This window comes from Stegostoma tigrinum, chromosome 38 (assembly GCF_030684315.1).
Source record: "Stegostoma tigrinum isolate sSteTig4 chromosome 38, sSteTig4.hap1, whole genome shotgun sequence".
Taxonomy (NCBI): domain Eukaryota; kingdom Metazoa; phylum Chordata; class Chondrichthyes; order Orectolobiformes; family Stegostomatidae; genus Stegostoma; species Stegostoma tigrinum.
In genome coordinates this window covers 12,769,229-12,782,379 of record NC_081391.1, presented here as the reverse complement: position 1 = coordinate 12,782,379, position 13,151 = coordinate 12,769,229, and the positions used below count along the sequence as shown (strand labels likewise).

Genomic DNA, 13,151 nt, shown 5'->3' with positions numbered 1-13,151 from the left:
AAACTGAGCTTTCCAAAGCTAATGAGGAATGGGAGCAGCCATTCTCTCGCCACAATTCTCTAACTTATGAGTATTTTTCATCCAATCAGAAGACGCGGAGCTGAATCCCAGTCTGAAGTAGATCTATTTTACACCTCACAAATGCTCTTCATTCCTCTTCCCCGCGCCCCCCCCCCCACAACCCCTCCTTCCCCCACAACCCCTCCTTCCCCCATCACTGAGTTGAATACAAATCCACACAAATGAGGGACGTTCGAATTAGAGGGGTTTCAGGCCCACAAGTGTATGTGGATCCTATTTTGAGTTGTTGTGAATGCCATCATTCCACCTTTTGCAGAACAGTTCAAGGTAAGTTGACTCAAGGTGTGTTATTCGCCATATTGTAAAGGTAAACAAAGCCACTTGCTCTGGTCCATGCCATAGTCAATATAATCAATGCCACCCACACATACATAGCCTTGGTGCTAGAATTCAGGTATTGAGTTTTTGAAAATGGCATGAATGAGTGACTTGGTGGATTCGGAGAATAAAATGGATAAATACAAGGGAGTGGTCTTCCTATGACAGTGATGTTGATAATCAGGGATATTTAAAGGAGGAACAATAACAGAAATTGTTGGAGAAGCTCACCAGGTCTGGCAGCATCTGGGGTCACCAGGTTCAAAACGTTAACTTTGTTTCTGTGTCTGCAGATGCTGCCAGACCGAGTGAGTTTCGCCAGCAACTTCTGTTTTTGTTTTAAATATTCAGTACCCACAGCTCTTATAGTTAAGACTGGGATCCTCTCCTGCAGTTACATCATTAGGACTCCAGGTGGTGATGGCAGTCCATGTTTAACTAATCAAACCCAAAAAGATGGATGGGTACAGCAAATGCTGGGGAATGACACAATAGGTCAGCAAGCATTGTGTAGAAAGAGAAAAAGGGTCTGTTACAGGTCTGTGACCTTTCATCAGAACTGGAGAGAAGGCAAAGATGTAAAAGCCTTTTGTGCAAGGGCTGATAGGACAAGGATTAAAAGGGAGGTGTGTGTTCAGGCTAAAAATAAGTGTGAGTGACAGAAAGTCTACCAGAGGTTGACAGCTGTTGTTGAGCTGTGGTTAGTATCCCCATCCCTAAGCCAGGAGACCTGAGTTCAAATCCCACCTGCTCCAGAGGTAGCATAACATGCCTTAACAGGCTGATAAGAAAATATCTACAAGGGATTGTGTTTCAACTCATCACTTGCTGTTATGAATAACTCACAGGAATACCAGGTGATAAGCTGTTTTAACTGACATGATGCCCCACAATGAAAGGTTCGATCTATATTCCTCAGAATTTAGAGGAATCAGGGGTGATCGTATTGAAACATAAAGATTCTGAGAGGTTTTGACAGGAGAGATGTGAAGCAATGTTTTCCTTTGTTGGGCAGTCTAGAACTAGGCAAGAGTGTTTCAAAATAAGGGTTTTCCCATTTAGGTCAGAGTATTATTGGTATTTGGAATTCTCTGCCCCAGAAAGCACTGGAGGCTGGTCATTGAAGATATTTGAAGCTGTTGAATCTAGTGCCGAGTTGGATCGATTTTTGACTGACAAGAGGCTCCAGGGTTGTGAGAACAGGCAAGAAAGTGGAGTTGAGGCCGCAATCACATCAACCATGATCTAACAGAATAGCACAGCAGGCTCAAAGGGCCAAATAGCCTATATGTGCTCTTACGTTTTTATGTTCTTATGGAAAGAAAAATCAGCTAGTGTCTTCCCACTGGTGGCCACACCTTCAGCTGTTAGGGCTTAAACTCGAGAATTTGCTCCTTAAAACATCTCTTGTTGCCTTCCTTAAAAACAATCAGTTCTGAGGAAGGGTCAAAGGACATGAAATGTTAACTCTGATGTTTTCTTCATAGATGCTGTGAGACCTGTTGTCTTAATGTTTCATTGTTATTCATTGAAGGGATGTGAACAGCACCAGCATGCCAGGTATTTGTTGTGAATCCCTAACTGCCCTCAAAAAACACATGCAGTCGATGTGGTGTCAGAACAGGCTTCCTGTAATAGATTAATGAAACAGAGACTAAACAGGCCTTTGCAGAAGGCACTTAAATGTCCTTGAGGCTCTTGATGTTACAGGTAGGTCTGGCCAGCTAATGTCAACAGATATCCCCACTTGAAAGGCATGAAAAGTGAACCAGAGAGTTTTTTTTTACAAAAATCTACTTCATTCATGGTTGCCACAATTTTGAAATTTAACCTAAACTTTATCAGCTGCAGTGAAATTTAAACTCACTTCTGGAACTCAGGCCCCTGGATCACTCCTGTGGATCTCTTTTGATTGTTTCAATGATATTCGAGGTCTCCATGTGAACAGGTATTAAGGAGATAACAGTACAGAGAGGAACACTAAGTAATTAATTAATAGCTCAATATTAAGCCAGTCCCTACTGACAATCAACAAAGGGTCCACAGACTAAATTCTGGTATTGTGGTTTATACGTGGTTCAGCATTAACTGAGTTTTAATGAGGTTTAAGCTTTCCCATCAGTGTTTCAATTCTTTCTTCACCAGTAAAGGAGAACAGGAATTTGTATAGCACCATTTATCCTCAGCACATCCTAATGCACCTTATAGTCAATGAAGTATTTTTGTTTTGCTTAAGGGATATGGGCAGTAAATGGCAAAGCCATCATTTATTGCCCATCGCTAATGGGCTTCGATCTTAGCTTGCTAAGCTATTTGAGACGGTGGTTAAGAGTCAACTACTTTGCTGTCTGTTTGGAGTTACATATGGGCCAGACCAAGGATGATGTCAGGTTTCCTCCCCTAAAGTGCATCAGTGAGCCAATTGAGTTTTATAACCGAAAAACGGAAAGAATTGCAGATGCTGTAAATTAGGAACAAAAATAGAAGTTGCTGGAAAAGCTCAGCAGGTTTGGCAGCATCTGTGAAGAAAAAAATCAGAGCTAACATTTCGATTCTTGTGGCCCTTCCTCAGAACTGATGGTAGCTGGGAAAATGTAGGTTTATTTCCAGAAAATAGGGAGGCGGGTGGGGTAGGAAGTAAACAATAGGATAAAGGATAGAGTCCAAAGAGACAGAAGAGCAGTTGAATAGACAACGGAGTTTATAACTACCTGGCTCAGAGGGTGAATGGCTGTTAATGGAGACTGTTACTCTCCCATGTACTAGGCCACTACCCCACACACCAGGTCTTGTTATCACACAGCCTGCCATTACATAGCACCTATTGTTAGCTAACAGTCCCCATCTACAGCTATGCACCCTCCTAGCCAGATTGTTACCAACTCTGTTGTCTATCCAACTGCTCTTCTCTCTCTTTGGACTTGTTCTTTATCCTATTGTTCACTCCCTCCCCCATCCTCCTCCCTATTATCGGTTTATATGCAGAAATTTTCCCAGCTACCATCAATTCTGAGGAAGGGTCAAAGGACCTGAAATGTTAACTCTGATGTTTTCTTCATAGATGCTGTGAGACCTGCTGTGCTTTTCCATCAACTTCTGTTTTTGTTCTTGAGTTTTGTAACAACTGAAAACGGAGCAGTTAGGGAAAGGCAATAAATAGTGACCTAGCTAGCAACACCAACACCTATGAATAAATAGAAAATCCAGAATGTACAGACATGGAAAGTATGGGAAGCAAATTCAATAAGAATGTAAAAAAGGATATGGAAAAACTCTTGAAGGGAAAGATTAACAGTAGAATGGGAAATCAGCAGGGAAAAAGAGAGAGTTTTACCAAAGGGCAAGGAAGACCTTGTTGAGAAGTGGCCTCTGGACAAAAGGTTTGAGCCCCACTTCAGGACTTAATGGACAAGGAAATGCAGCCAAACCAATTTTGTGTCAACCCAAAAATCCCTCAAACACTTGCCACTAGCAGGCAGTAAGGAGAGATTCCTGGTCGACCGTGTGAGGGAGAGAAAATTGAAACCTCTACTGTCACCTGACCACGTTCATGCAGATAAAAGTGTCCGTTGCCACAGTTACTCAGACTCCCTGAGTGAACTTTTACACGCTGCGAGTGAAGAACTGGAATGGCCAAGATAGGCTGAGTGGTCTCCTTCAGCACCAAGTCATGCTACAAGTCTCAACTTCCTTTGATCCAATGGCAAATTTGAAAACAGAAAAAGCGAAATGTAATCTGATCATTATAGACACCTTGTTCAAAATTCCTTGCACCAAGTGGCCTTGTAGGTTGCAGAAAATGCCAGAAATACATAGCAGTCTTATTGGCATGTTTTTTTTTCCCCGAGGGAAGCAGGGGGGGGAGTTAGGATGTGCATGTTATTGGCTGAAAGCATGACAATTGCCCCAAATCACCTGAATTCTTGCTCTTGCCCTTCAGACGTTGTTGAACCCACCCTCCTTGTTAGAAACTTTTCCAGTTCCACTTCAGATTTCCGGGATATTTTTTCTCTCCTCAATCTTGCCAAAGTATAGTTTTTCGTTTTAATGCATTTCAAAACAATGATCTCAAAGGTGGGAGTGACTTCAGGTGAGAACCTGGATCCACTCTAAAACAAACTCCTCTATTCTCTCACACAGATAGAGACTCGATGATAAGACCATGATGGCAAGGAAAAGTGTTCTTGGCAGACAGACAAGGCAACAGATAAAAGGAATTTTTGGTGTATGCAGGCAACTATGAATATAGGGGCAAGAGGCTGATAATTGCAATGCGGGCAACACTGCCCCCACTCCTACTTGGCGGGACTGCGGGGCGGGGGGTGGTTGAGACGGTCAACTTGGGCACAGTGTCCATGAGAGCGTGGTAAAGAAGAGGGAGAGGAGGGGCAAGAAACGGGGGGGAGACAAGGACAGAGACAGACGGGTCAAGTGGAGAGAGACAGAGTAAATGGAGAGAAAAGAGACAAGCAGAGAGGGAACAGTGAGAGGGCAAGGGCAGAGGGAGACGAGGAGAATGGGGGAAGAAAGAGAGAGAACAAGCCTAAGGGAAGGATGGGGGAAAAGGAGTGACAGCGGGAAAGAGAAAGAGAGGAGACGGAAGGAGAGACAGAGAGAAAGAGAGAAACAGCAGGAAAGAGGGAAGACAGAGAACTGTAAGAGAAGACAGGGGAAGAAAGCGAGGGAATGAAAGCCAGGAGGGTAAGTCAAAGAAGAGAGGGAGAGGAGAGTAGACATAAGAGGTGGAAGAGAAAAAAGAGAGACAAGATTAGACATGCAATGCATCCAAAGACAGACACAGAGAATTATAGATACTAGACATCAAGGTGATAGGGATCTTGTTATTTTTGATGGAAGGTAGCAAATTGAACTGGCAGAGTGCTAGTGCTGCAGCACAGCCCTTACTGCCTGTGATTATCAGACTGTTTGGATCACTGATATAAAAAGTTACAGGTCCAAGAGGAGACAAGTTACTGCTGTTGGGAGGAGCCCAGTGAACAATGATTAGAACATTCTTTTCAATCTCAATCATTGAAGAATGACACTCAAACTTAAAAAGGAAAATACATAGTGAATTGAACATCTCACACTGGGGCCAAACTTCCTTTCCACAAACCTTACTAGGTCACAATCTTTGATTACGCATCTGCTAGTATCATCCTTTTAATTTTCCTATGTCAACTGTCACAGAGTAGTTAAAAACCAAAAGAAGTGTGGATGCTGTCAATCAGGAACAAAAACAAAGTTGCTGGAAAAGCTCAGCAGGTCTGGCAGCATCTGTGCAGGAGAAAACAGTATTAACGTTTTGGGTCCACTGACTCTTCCTCAGAACTGAGGAACTCTGTTTTCTCCTGCACAGATGCTAAATTTGTCACAGAGAAGTTGCTAGTTTTGGTCACCAGATGGCGCTGACTTTATATCCAGCATGTATTAAAAGCTCGTGTTATGCTGAGTCATGGGTAGTGGTACCACAGGTAATTATATAGGGGCAAGGCAAGTAATAGACTTTAGGTTGGCCGGAGTTGCACAGAGAAATTGATACTGTGATTAAGACAGTAAAATAGGAAAGGTTAAGTCATGTAGCCAAAGGCTGTAGTCCCTCATCTAATGATTAAGGGATGAGCTTTTTGAGGTGGTTCCACAAGGATGAATGGACTCGGTAGATGAACCACTGCAGTCCATGTGCTGTAGGTATACACGCAATGTCCTTACAGAGGGGATTCCAGGATTTTGAACCAGCGACAGTGAAGGTACAGCAATATAGTTCCGAGTCAGTGAATAGCTCGGAGGGGAACTTGCAGGGGTGGTGTTCCCATATATCTGCTGCTCCTGTCTATCTGCACAGGAGTGGCTGCGGGTTTGGAAGGTGCTGTCTGAAGATCTTTGGTGAATTGCTGTAGCACACCTTGTAGATAGTACACACTGCTGCTATTGGGGATCGATGGTAAAGGGAGTTAATACTGAAGGCGGTGGATGTGGTCAGGTGGGCTGCTTTATCCTGGATGGTGTTGAGCTTCTTGAGTGTTGTTGGAGCTGCACTCATCCAAGCAAGTGGGGGCTATTCCATCACAGTCCTGACTTGTGCCTTGTAGACAGGCTCTGGAAAACAGGAGGTGAGTTACGTACTGCAGAATTCCCACCTGTAGCCTGCTCTTGTTGCCACCATCTTTAAATGAACGTTCAGTTTCCGGTCAATGGCAAACTCATTTATCACATCTGGAAATCCTCTCAACAACTAATACCTTGTGATACAGTCATGTTTAAAGGTTGTATTTTGGCATTCACAGAATCAGATACTACTGAAGACACCTTCGGCCCATTAAATCTGTTTCACCAAAAATACACTAAGTCCACACTAATCTCATTTTCCCCACACCAGAACTATTGCCTTGAATGTTTTGATATTACAAGTGCTCATTCAAGCACTTTTAAAGGTTGTTAGGTTTCCCACTTCTGCTACCTTCCCAGGCAGTCCATTCCAGATTCACACTACCTTCTCTGGAGGTTTCCTGTAATTTGAGGATGACTTTTAAGGTGTCGTCACTATGATCTGTAAAGGCAGAAGTTGCAGGGCCGAGGTTATAGTCCAACAGGTTTATTTGAAATCACAAACTTTCGATGCCCTGCTCCTTGGTCAGGGAAGGAGTACTTCACCTTACGAAGGAGCAGCGCTTAGAAATCTCGTGATTTCAAACAAACCCTTTGGGCTATAACCTGTTGTAGTGGGACTTCTGCTTTTGTCCACCCCCGTCCCAACACCGGCACCTCCACGTCATGTGTAAAGGAAATATGCCCATTTAAGAATATGACCATCCACGGTAATAATGGATGGATAGTAGAACCTCTATTGCCAGAGCCGAGAAATTAAACCCGGATCTCATCATCTTCGTCCGCAAAGGCAAAGGCCTCAGTCTTCAGGGGGCTGAAGGCCATTCCCTGAGCCGGGGACAGGCGCTTGTCTCTGTATTCCTCCCCGTACGCCTCACCTCTCTCCTCGCCGTCCGCTGGGACACGTTGCCTCGACGACGGTGACAGCTTTCTCCAGCTCCCCGGGCTGCTGCTGCTGCTGCTGTCCACACTCTCGGCGGCCCGGTAACAACACGATTCAACGGGCGGCAAAGCGGCAAAATGGCGGCTGGCGGCGCGCGGGGCGCCGCTGCCCATTGGCTGGCTGCCCTCACGTGCGCTAACCGTCCCCTTCGGCGCGAGCTGCTGCCGTGCTCCCGCTCGGAGGCTGCTGCCGACGACTTCGCCCCTCGTGCCGCTAAGCTCGTTTGAATCCAGATAACTGATGGAGCCACCGCAATGCCGGAGGACGTGTCGCTCTGAAGAAGAGTTCTGCGGCCCCCTCAGGCCATCCGGATCCTTGGGATGCGAGTCTACACCGCCCTTCTGCTGGTAAGGTCCTCTCAGTGCCGCGGCTGACAGACCCCTCTCTCCCTGGTGACCCCTTCCGTGAGGGCTGTCGTTTCCCTGAGGGCCCGTCTGGTCCAAAGAGCCTCCCAGGTCAAACCTCACCGGAGACGCGGCGTTTCCCGAGCTGTCGGGGCTCTCCGTGGCCATGACCCCCAGTACCTCGGCCATCAGAGAGGGCCCCAGATCCAGGCTGAAGGACAGCAAGGAGTCAGTGCGGGGAAACTCAAGGTCCGTGGTGTCCAGGTTGTCCATCCGTTTCTCCGATTCTGCTGCGACGGGGCTGTCTTTCGGCTTGTCCAGCCTGGACCACCTCGGAAGGGTGCAGAATCCCGATTCCAACCCTGAACGAGAACAAGCAAGAGTTTGGCAAGGAAGACTTCTCCGGAATAAAAATACATTCTAACTTTAAAAGGTTGGCTAGGGTTAAAGGACATGTGATCGTTCTTTGCAACAACTGAGAAGGCGACAAGGGAGGATTTGTGTTCAGATTAAAGCATAAGATATAGGAGCAGCATTAACCTTTTTAAAAATTTATTCATTTGTGGAATGTGGGCTTCTCTGGCTGGGCCCAGCTTTCATTGCCTGTCCCTAACTGCCCCTTGAAGGTGTTGAGCTGCTGCTTGAACTTCTGTGCTCAATGGCCCACAATGCTATCAGGGAGGGAATTCCATGTTTTTGACCAAGCCATAAAAAGGCAACGGTGATATATTTCCAAATTAAGATGGTGATTGGCTTGGAGGGGTACTTGAGGTTAGTGGTGTTCCCATGTATCTGCTGCCCTTGTCATTCCAGATGGAAGTGGTTGTGGGTTTGAAGTGATACTGTTTGAAGATCTTTGGTGAATTCCTGCAGCACATCAGTGCATTTGACCCATTGAGTCTGCTCCAGTATTCAATCATGACTGGTTTGTTTCTCAACCCTCATTTCTCCTACCTTCTCCCTGTAACCCTTGATCCCCATACTAATCAAGGACTTACCTATCTCTATCATAAAAGCACTCTATGACTTAGTCTCTTTAAGAGGTCAACAAATTTGCTAGTAATAACATGGGAGCTAGTGAGTTAACCTTCTGACCAAGAGGTCAGGAGGAGCCACAGGAGACAAGAATGGGAACAATAAATCCTAAAGGGAAAATAAAACTTCAAATCTTCTCAAAACTCGCTAGGAAAATAAAACATTTGGAAATGAAGGTACTGGTTGCATGGAGCTTTCATTTTGAGGCATACAGACAAGTTAGACCAGTATGCATCATTTACCATCGCTGGTTTAAAATGATGGGAGGGCAGAGGGTTTAGGGTATTACGGGTAGTACGGAGTGGTGAGGAGAGAGCAGAGATGGAAATGGGGTCATATGTTTGGAACTGTTCTGAAGAATGGTGGCTGGACTCAAAATGGTAACCCTCTCCTCATGGATGCTGCCAGACCTGCTGAGTTTCTTCAGTAATTTTTGTTCTTGTTTCAGAATTCCAGCATCTGCAGTCCTTCCTTATAACCATCAAAAGGCCCAACCTACTGCTCTGGAGAGCATGGCAAAGAATGGAATTTAAATTCATTTCATGAATAAATCTGGAACATGAAGCTAATTTCAGTCATGGTGACCATGGCAACCATCATTGATTGGAAAGTCTCATTTAATTAGGGAAGGGAACCTGCCATCCTTATCTGGTCTGGCCTCAAAGTGACTCCAGACCCACAGCAATGTAGTTGACTTTTAACTGCCCTCGGAAATGGCTTTGCAAGCCACTTACTTCAAGGGCAATCAGGGATGGGCAGCAAATGCTGGCCTTTGCAGTTATGCGCACATTTCATGAAAAAAGAGTTTTTAAAAAGGGCATAAGAAAGATGGGGCGATAGGGGTAAAGTGAGATGGAATTGGGCAGAGAGTCAGGTGAAAGAGAGAAGAGGGTAAAGGAAAAGCGATTAGGGCTTAAGGGGTAAGGGAATGAGAAATATGAATGGTAAAAGGAGGAGAGCCTGCGAAGACATGGGAGAAGTTGAAAAGAGAGAGGATTGGGCAGGATGAGTGTTATTAACCTGTAAGTTCTTTCAGGATGAGATCAAATGGAATGAGGGAGCATGTGATGTTTGTCTGTTTATTGAAGGATAATTGGGGAGCAATTGGGAAACATGGGTAATTTACTGGCCGTAAGAAAAATCTGTTTGGTTGTGTGATAACATTTTCAGATATGAATAAAAATAATTGTGGGATAATAAGGGCTCTTGTGGCCAATGGTGGTATCCCTACCTCTGAGTCAGGAGACCCGGGTTCGAGTCCCACCTGCTTCAGGGGTGTGCAATAACATGTCTGAACAGATTGATTATAAAATATCTACAACTGGGAGGTGCTTGAGTGGATGTGGGAATGAGTGTGGTTGGAATTTGTGATGTGTGAACTGAAAAATAAATATCTGATTATACATGAGTGAACTTTGTCTGACCAGCATTTTAACCTGGTATTCTTCAGAGATGAAGGAAAAGAGAGAATGGAAGGAGATTAAGGATGAATGGAGGGTTAATTGGAATTTACCGTATGATCCATCCATCACTCCTGGACTTGACATCATGCTTTTGAAATTCAGTCGCTCCACTGACCCATTCTTTGTCTCTAACAGATGTGGCAAGGAAACAGCATTCTTAATAATTGGGGACACTGCTGGTGGAGGTGACATCTCTCGGCTACTGTTGCGGCTCCTCATTGGTGGCTTCCTCACATTCCTTAGTGCTCGGACGAGTGGGTTGGACTTCGCAGTCTCGCGCGCCTTCTCCCCTCCATGGTCACTGAGGAAGGAGGTGTCACCAAACACATCTCCACCCCGGCCTACATGCATGGTGTGCCGGAAATCACCCAATGGTGAGCTAATCATGTCAGGGGTCAGCTCGGACTTGAACCTACGCTTGCCATGAGAGTTGGAGACCAGGTTCTTGAAGACTGGCAACTTTCCCAAACTCATTTTTGAATCTTCAGTGTCCCTACAAATTTATTGACTTGAGGAACTGTGAGGGTACAGAAGACTGATGGAGTTTCTTGCAAGACAAATGGACTTGTACAAAATCAGATACATCAGCACAACCTGAACCCTAACATAGGAATGCCAAATAAAACTGAATGGTAACTAATTTTCCCATAAAGTAATTTTGACAGAGGTATGAAAATTTTAAAATTTCAAATCATTTGTAGTGTTTTTTTAAAAAGAATGAATTTTACACTAGTCTTGACTTGATTACTGATATCCTGAGAGCAGGAATAATCAGATTGACAGAAAATATTTTCTATATTTTTTTAAAGTGATTTACTTTGAATACAAAAGTTATGTGATTATCAGGGGTGGTCATACAGAGATTTTGTTTTCTTTGCTATCTTCTAGTTTCTGATGTTAAACTTGGACTGGGTTGGCCGTTAACACTTCTGGTTTGTGGGAGAGGTGTGATGTAATAGTCTCATGTGACCCTTCTGTTAATTATAAATGAAATTCACCGTTGGATTTTCAGCAGACAGTTTACTGTCTAGGGTTGTTCTGCAGGGCACAGCTTCTTGGGTGGAGGTTTAGGCAAAGAGTGTGGTTTCATTGTTAGGAGTTTCAGAAGCTGTCAGCGTAAAAGATGGAGATTCAGCCAATTTAAGCTCAGTGCACACAGAAGGGCTGCTTGTTAGATGCACTCATCAATTAAAGAGTCAAATCTTAGGGTAGCTCCAGCTTTAGATGTCAAAGGGCCTGTAAATAAAATAGAAGACATGGACTCACTAAAAATAGCATCAAACCACAGAAAATTGAATATAAATCATCTCTGGGATAATAAATAACTGAATTTCTCAATGCATTTACATGCATTAGAACTGACACACATTCACATATAGGGGCCCATTCTCTGCAAACAAAAAGAATATGTTCAAGCCTTGTACTTTTTAAAATCTGAATTACACAGGAGTTTGAGATGCTATTAGTTTCTTATTGCTTTCTCCCTAACAATTTCTTGGCCAATCGGAGTTGATCTGCCAAACAATCAGCACTTGTCCTTCTGGTGTATAAATAGTTTTGATTGATGTGAAATTTGGCATTCTTGTGAACGTCCTTGCGAGTGCACGCCTTTATGGTAACCAGTCTCCCTTTTCAGTAATATTCAAACTTACTTTCTTGTGTGAAATAAAAGTTCTAAAGCCCATTTTAAACTGAAAGATGTAAATAATTCTAGCTGTTGTTTTGCTAAAATATGTAATAGAGGGGTTTCCACAGTGCCAGAGTCTCAGAACCTTTGTGTTGCCATGACACCTTTCACAACTTTAAGACTCCCCCAAATCACTTGATACCTGATGAAGAATGTTTGAATATTGTCATTGCTATAAATTTACGAATAGTGTGGCAGGTTCCAGGGCTTCTGATGCTTATTTTGTTCCTGAAATGTGGCACATGACTAGTGCACAGCAAGGTCCCATAATTCTCCATCAGGTAATTAATCTGTCTGTGATGTTTACTGAGGGATAAAGATTTATCCCAGCCACTAGGCAGAAGGTCCCCTGTGAGTTACTTAATTAGGGCAATGGGATCTTTAATGCCCACTTAAGGGGGCAGATGGTGTTTGGATTGATTGTGTTACCTGAAATGCTTCCTTATCTCAGACACCAGCATTCACTGGTTGGTCCTGCACAAGAGAACAATGATGGTTGCTAGTTAGAGGACACTGTGCCAACTTGTGGACCCTGCAGCAAAGCAGTGTGTGTGAGAAAAGGAAAGCGACCGCAAAAAAAGGTACAAATAAATGGATGGGAGAGGTCCAATAAATGGGAGGTGATCTTGTTGTGCAGTGTGCAAAACCCCTGCATTTGAGCCACATATTGAGTTTGAGTGCCATTCCAGGACTTGATGGCCAAAGGAAGTTTGTAAAATGACCAAAACAGATTGTGTATAAACCTGTAAATTCCGCCCAACACATATTGATGACAGGCACTAACAGCTGGAGATGTTCCTGATCGGCTGCGTAGAATGGATAGTATAGAATCCCTACAGTGTGCAAACAGGCCCTTCAGCCCAACAAGTCCACACTGACCCTAAGATATCACACCCAGACCCAGCCCCTTAAATCCCACCTAATCGACACATCCCTGAACACAATGAGCAATTTAGCATGGCCAATCCACCTGGCCTGCACATCTTTGAACTGTGGAAGGAAACCAGAGCACCCAGAGGAAACCCATGCAGACAAGGAGAATGTGTAACCTCCACATAGACAGTTGCCCGAGGATGGAATCAAACCCGGGTCCCTGGCACTGTGAGGTAGCAGCGCCAACCACCATGCCACCTGCGTTGAGAAAAATGTTGGAGCCTCCACCATCTCTATCC

At 44.3% G+C, this 13,151-nt stretch overlaps 1 protein-coding gene across 4 annotated transcripts in view; it reads right to left on the bottom strand.

The window, feature by feature from the left end:
- Positions 1 to 217: 217 nt before the first annotated feature.
- The window catches only part of LOC125447273 (cdc42 effector protein 1-like), a 29,005-nt gene continuing 16,071 nt past the window's right edge, over positions 218 to 13,151 (bottom strand). For 3 of the 4 annotated variants that reach the window (XM_048521568.2, XM_048521567.2, XM_048521569.2), the window contains 2 exons: positions 10,343 to 11,528; positions 218 to 8,156 (listed from right to left, as the gene is read on the bottom strand). In XM_048521568.2, the coding sequence (XP_048377525.1) occupies positions 7,264 to 8,156; positions 10,343 to 10,766 (1,317 nt within the window). In that variant the 5' untranslated portion in view covers positions 10,767 to 11,528 and the 3' untranslated portion in view covers positions 218 to 7,263. The remainder of the gene's footprint in view (positions 8,157 to 10,342; positions 11,529 to 13,151) is intronic. The other variant, XM_048521571.2, reaches the window with a different exon arrangement.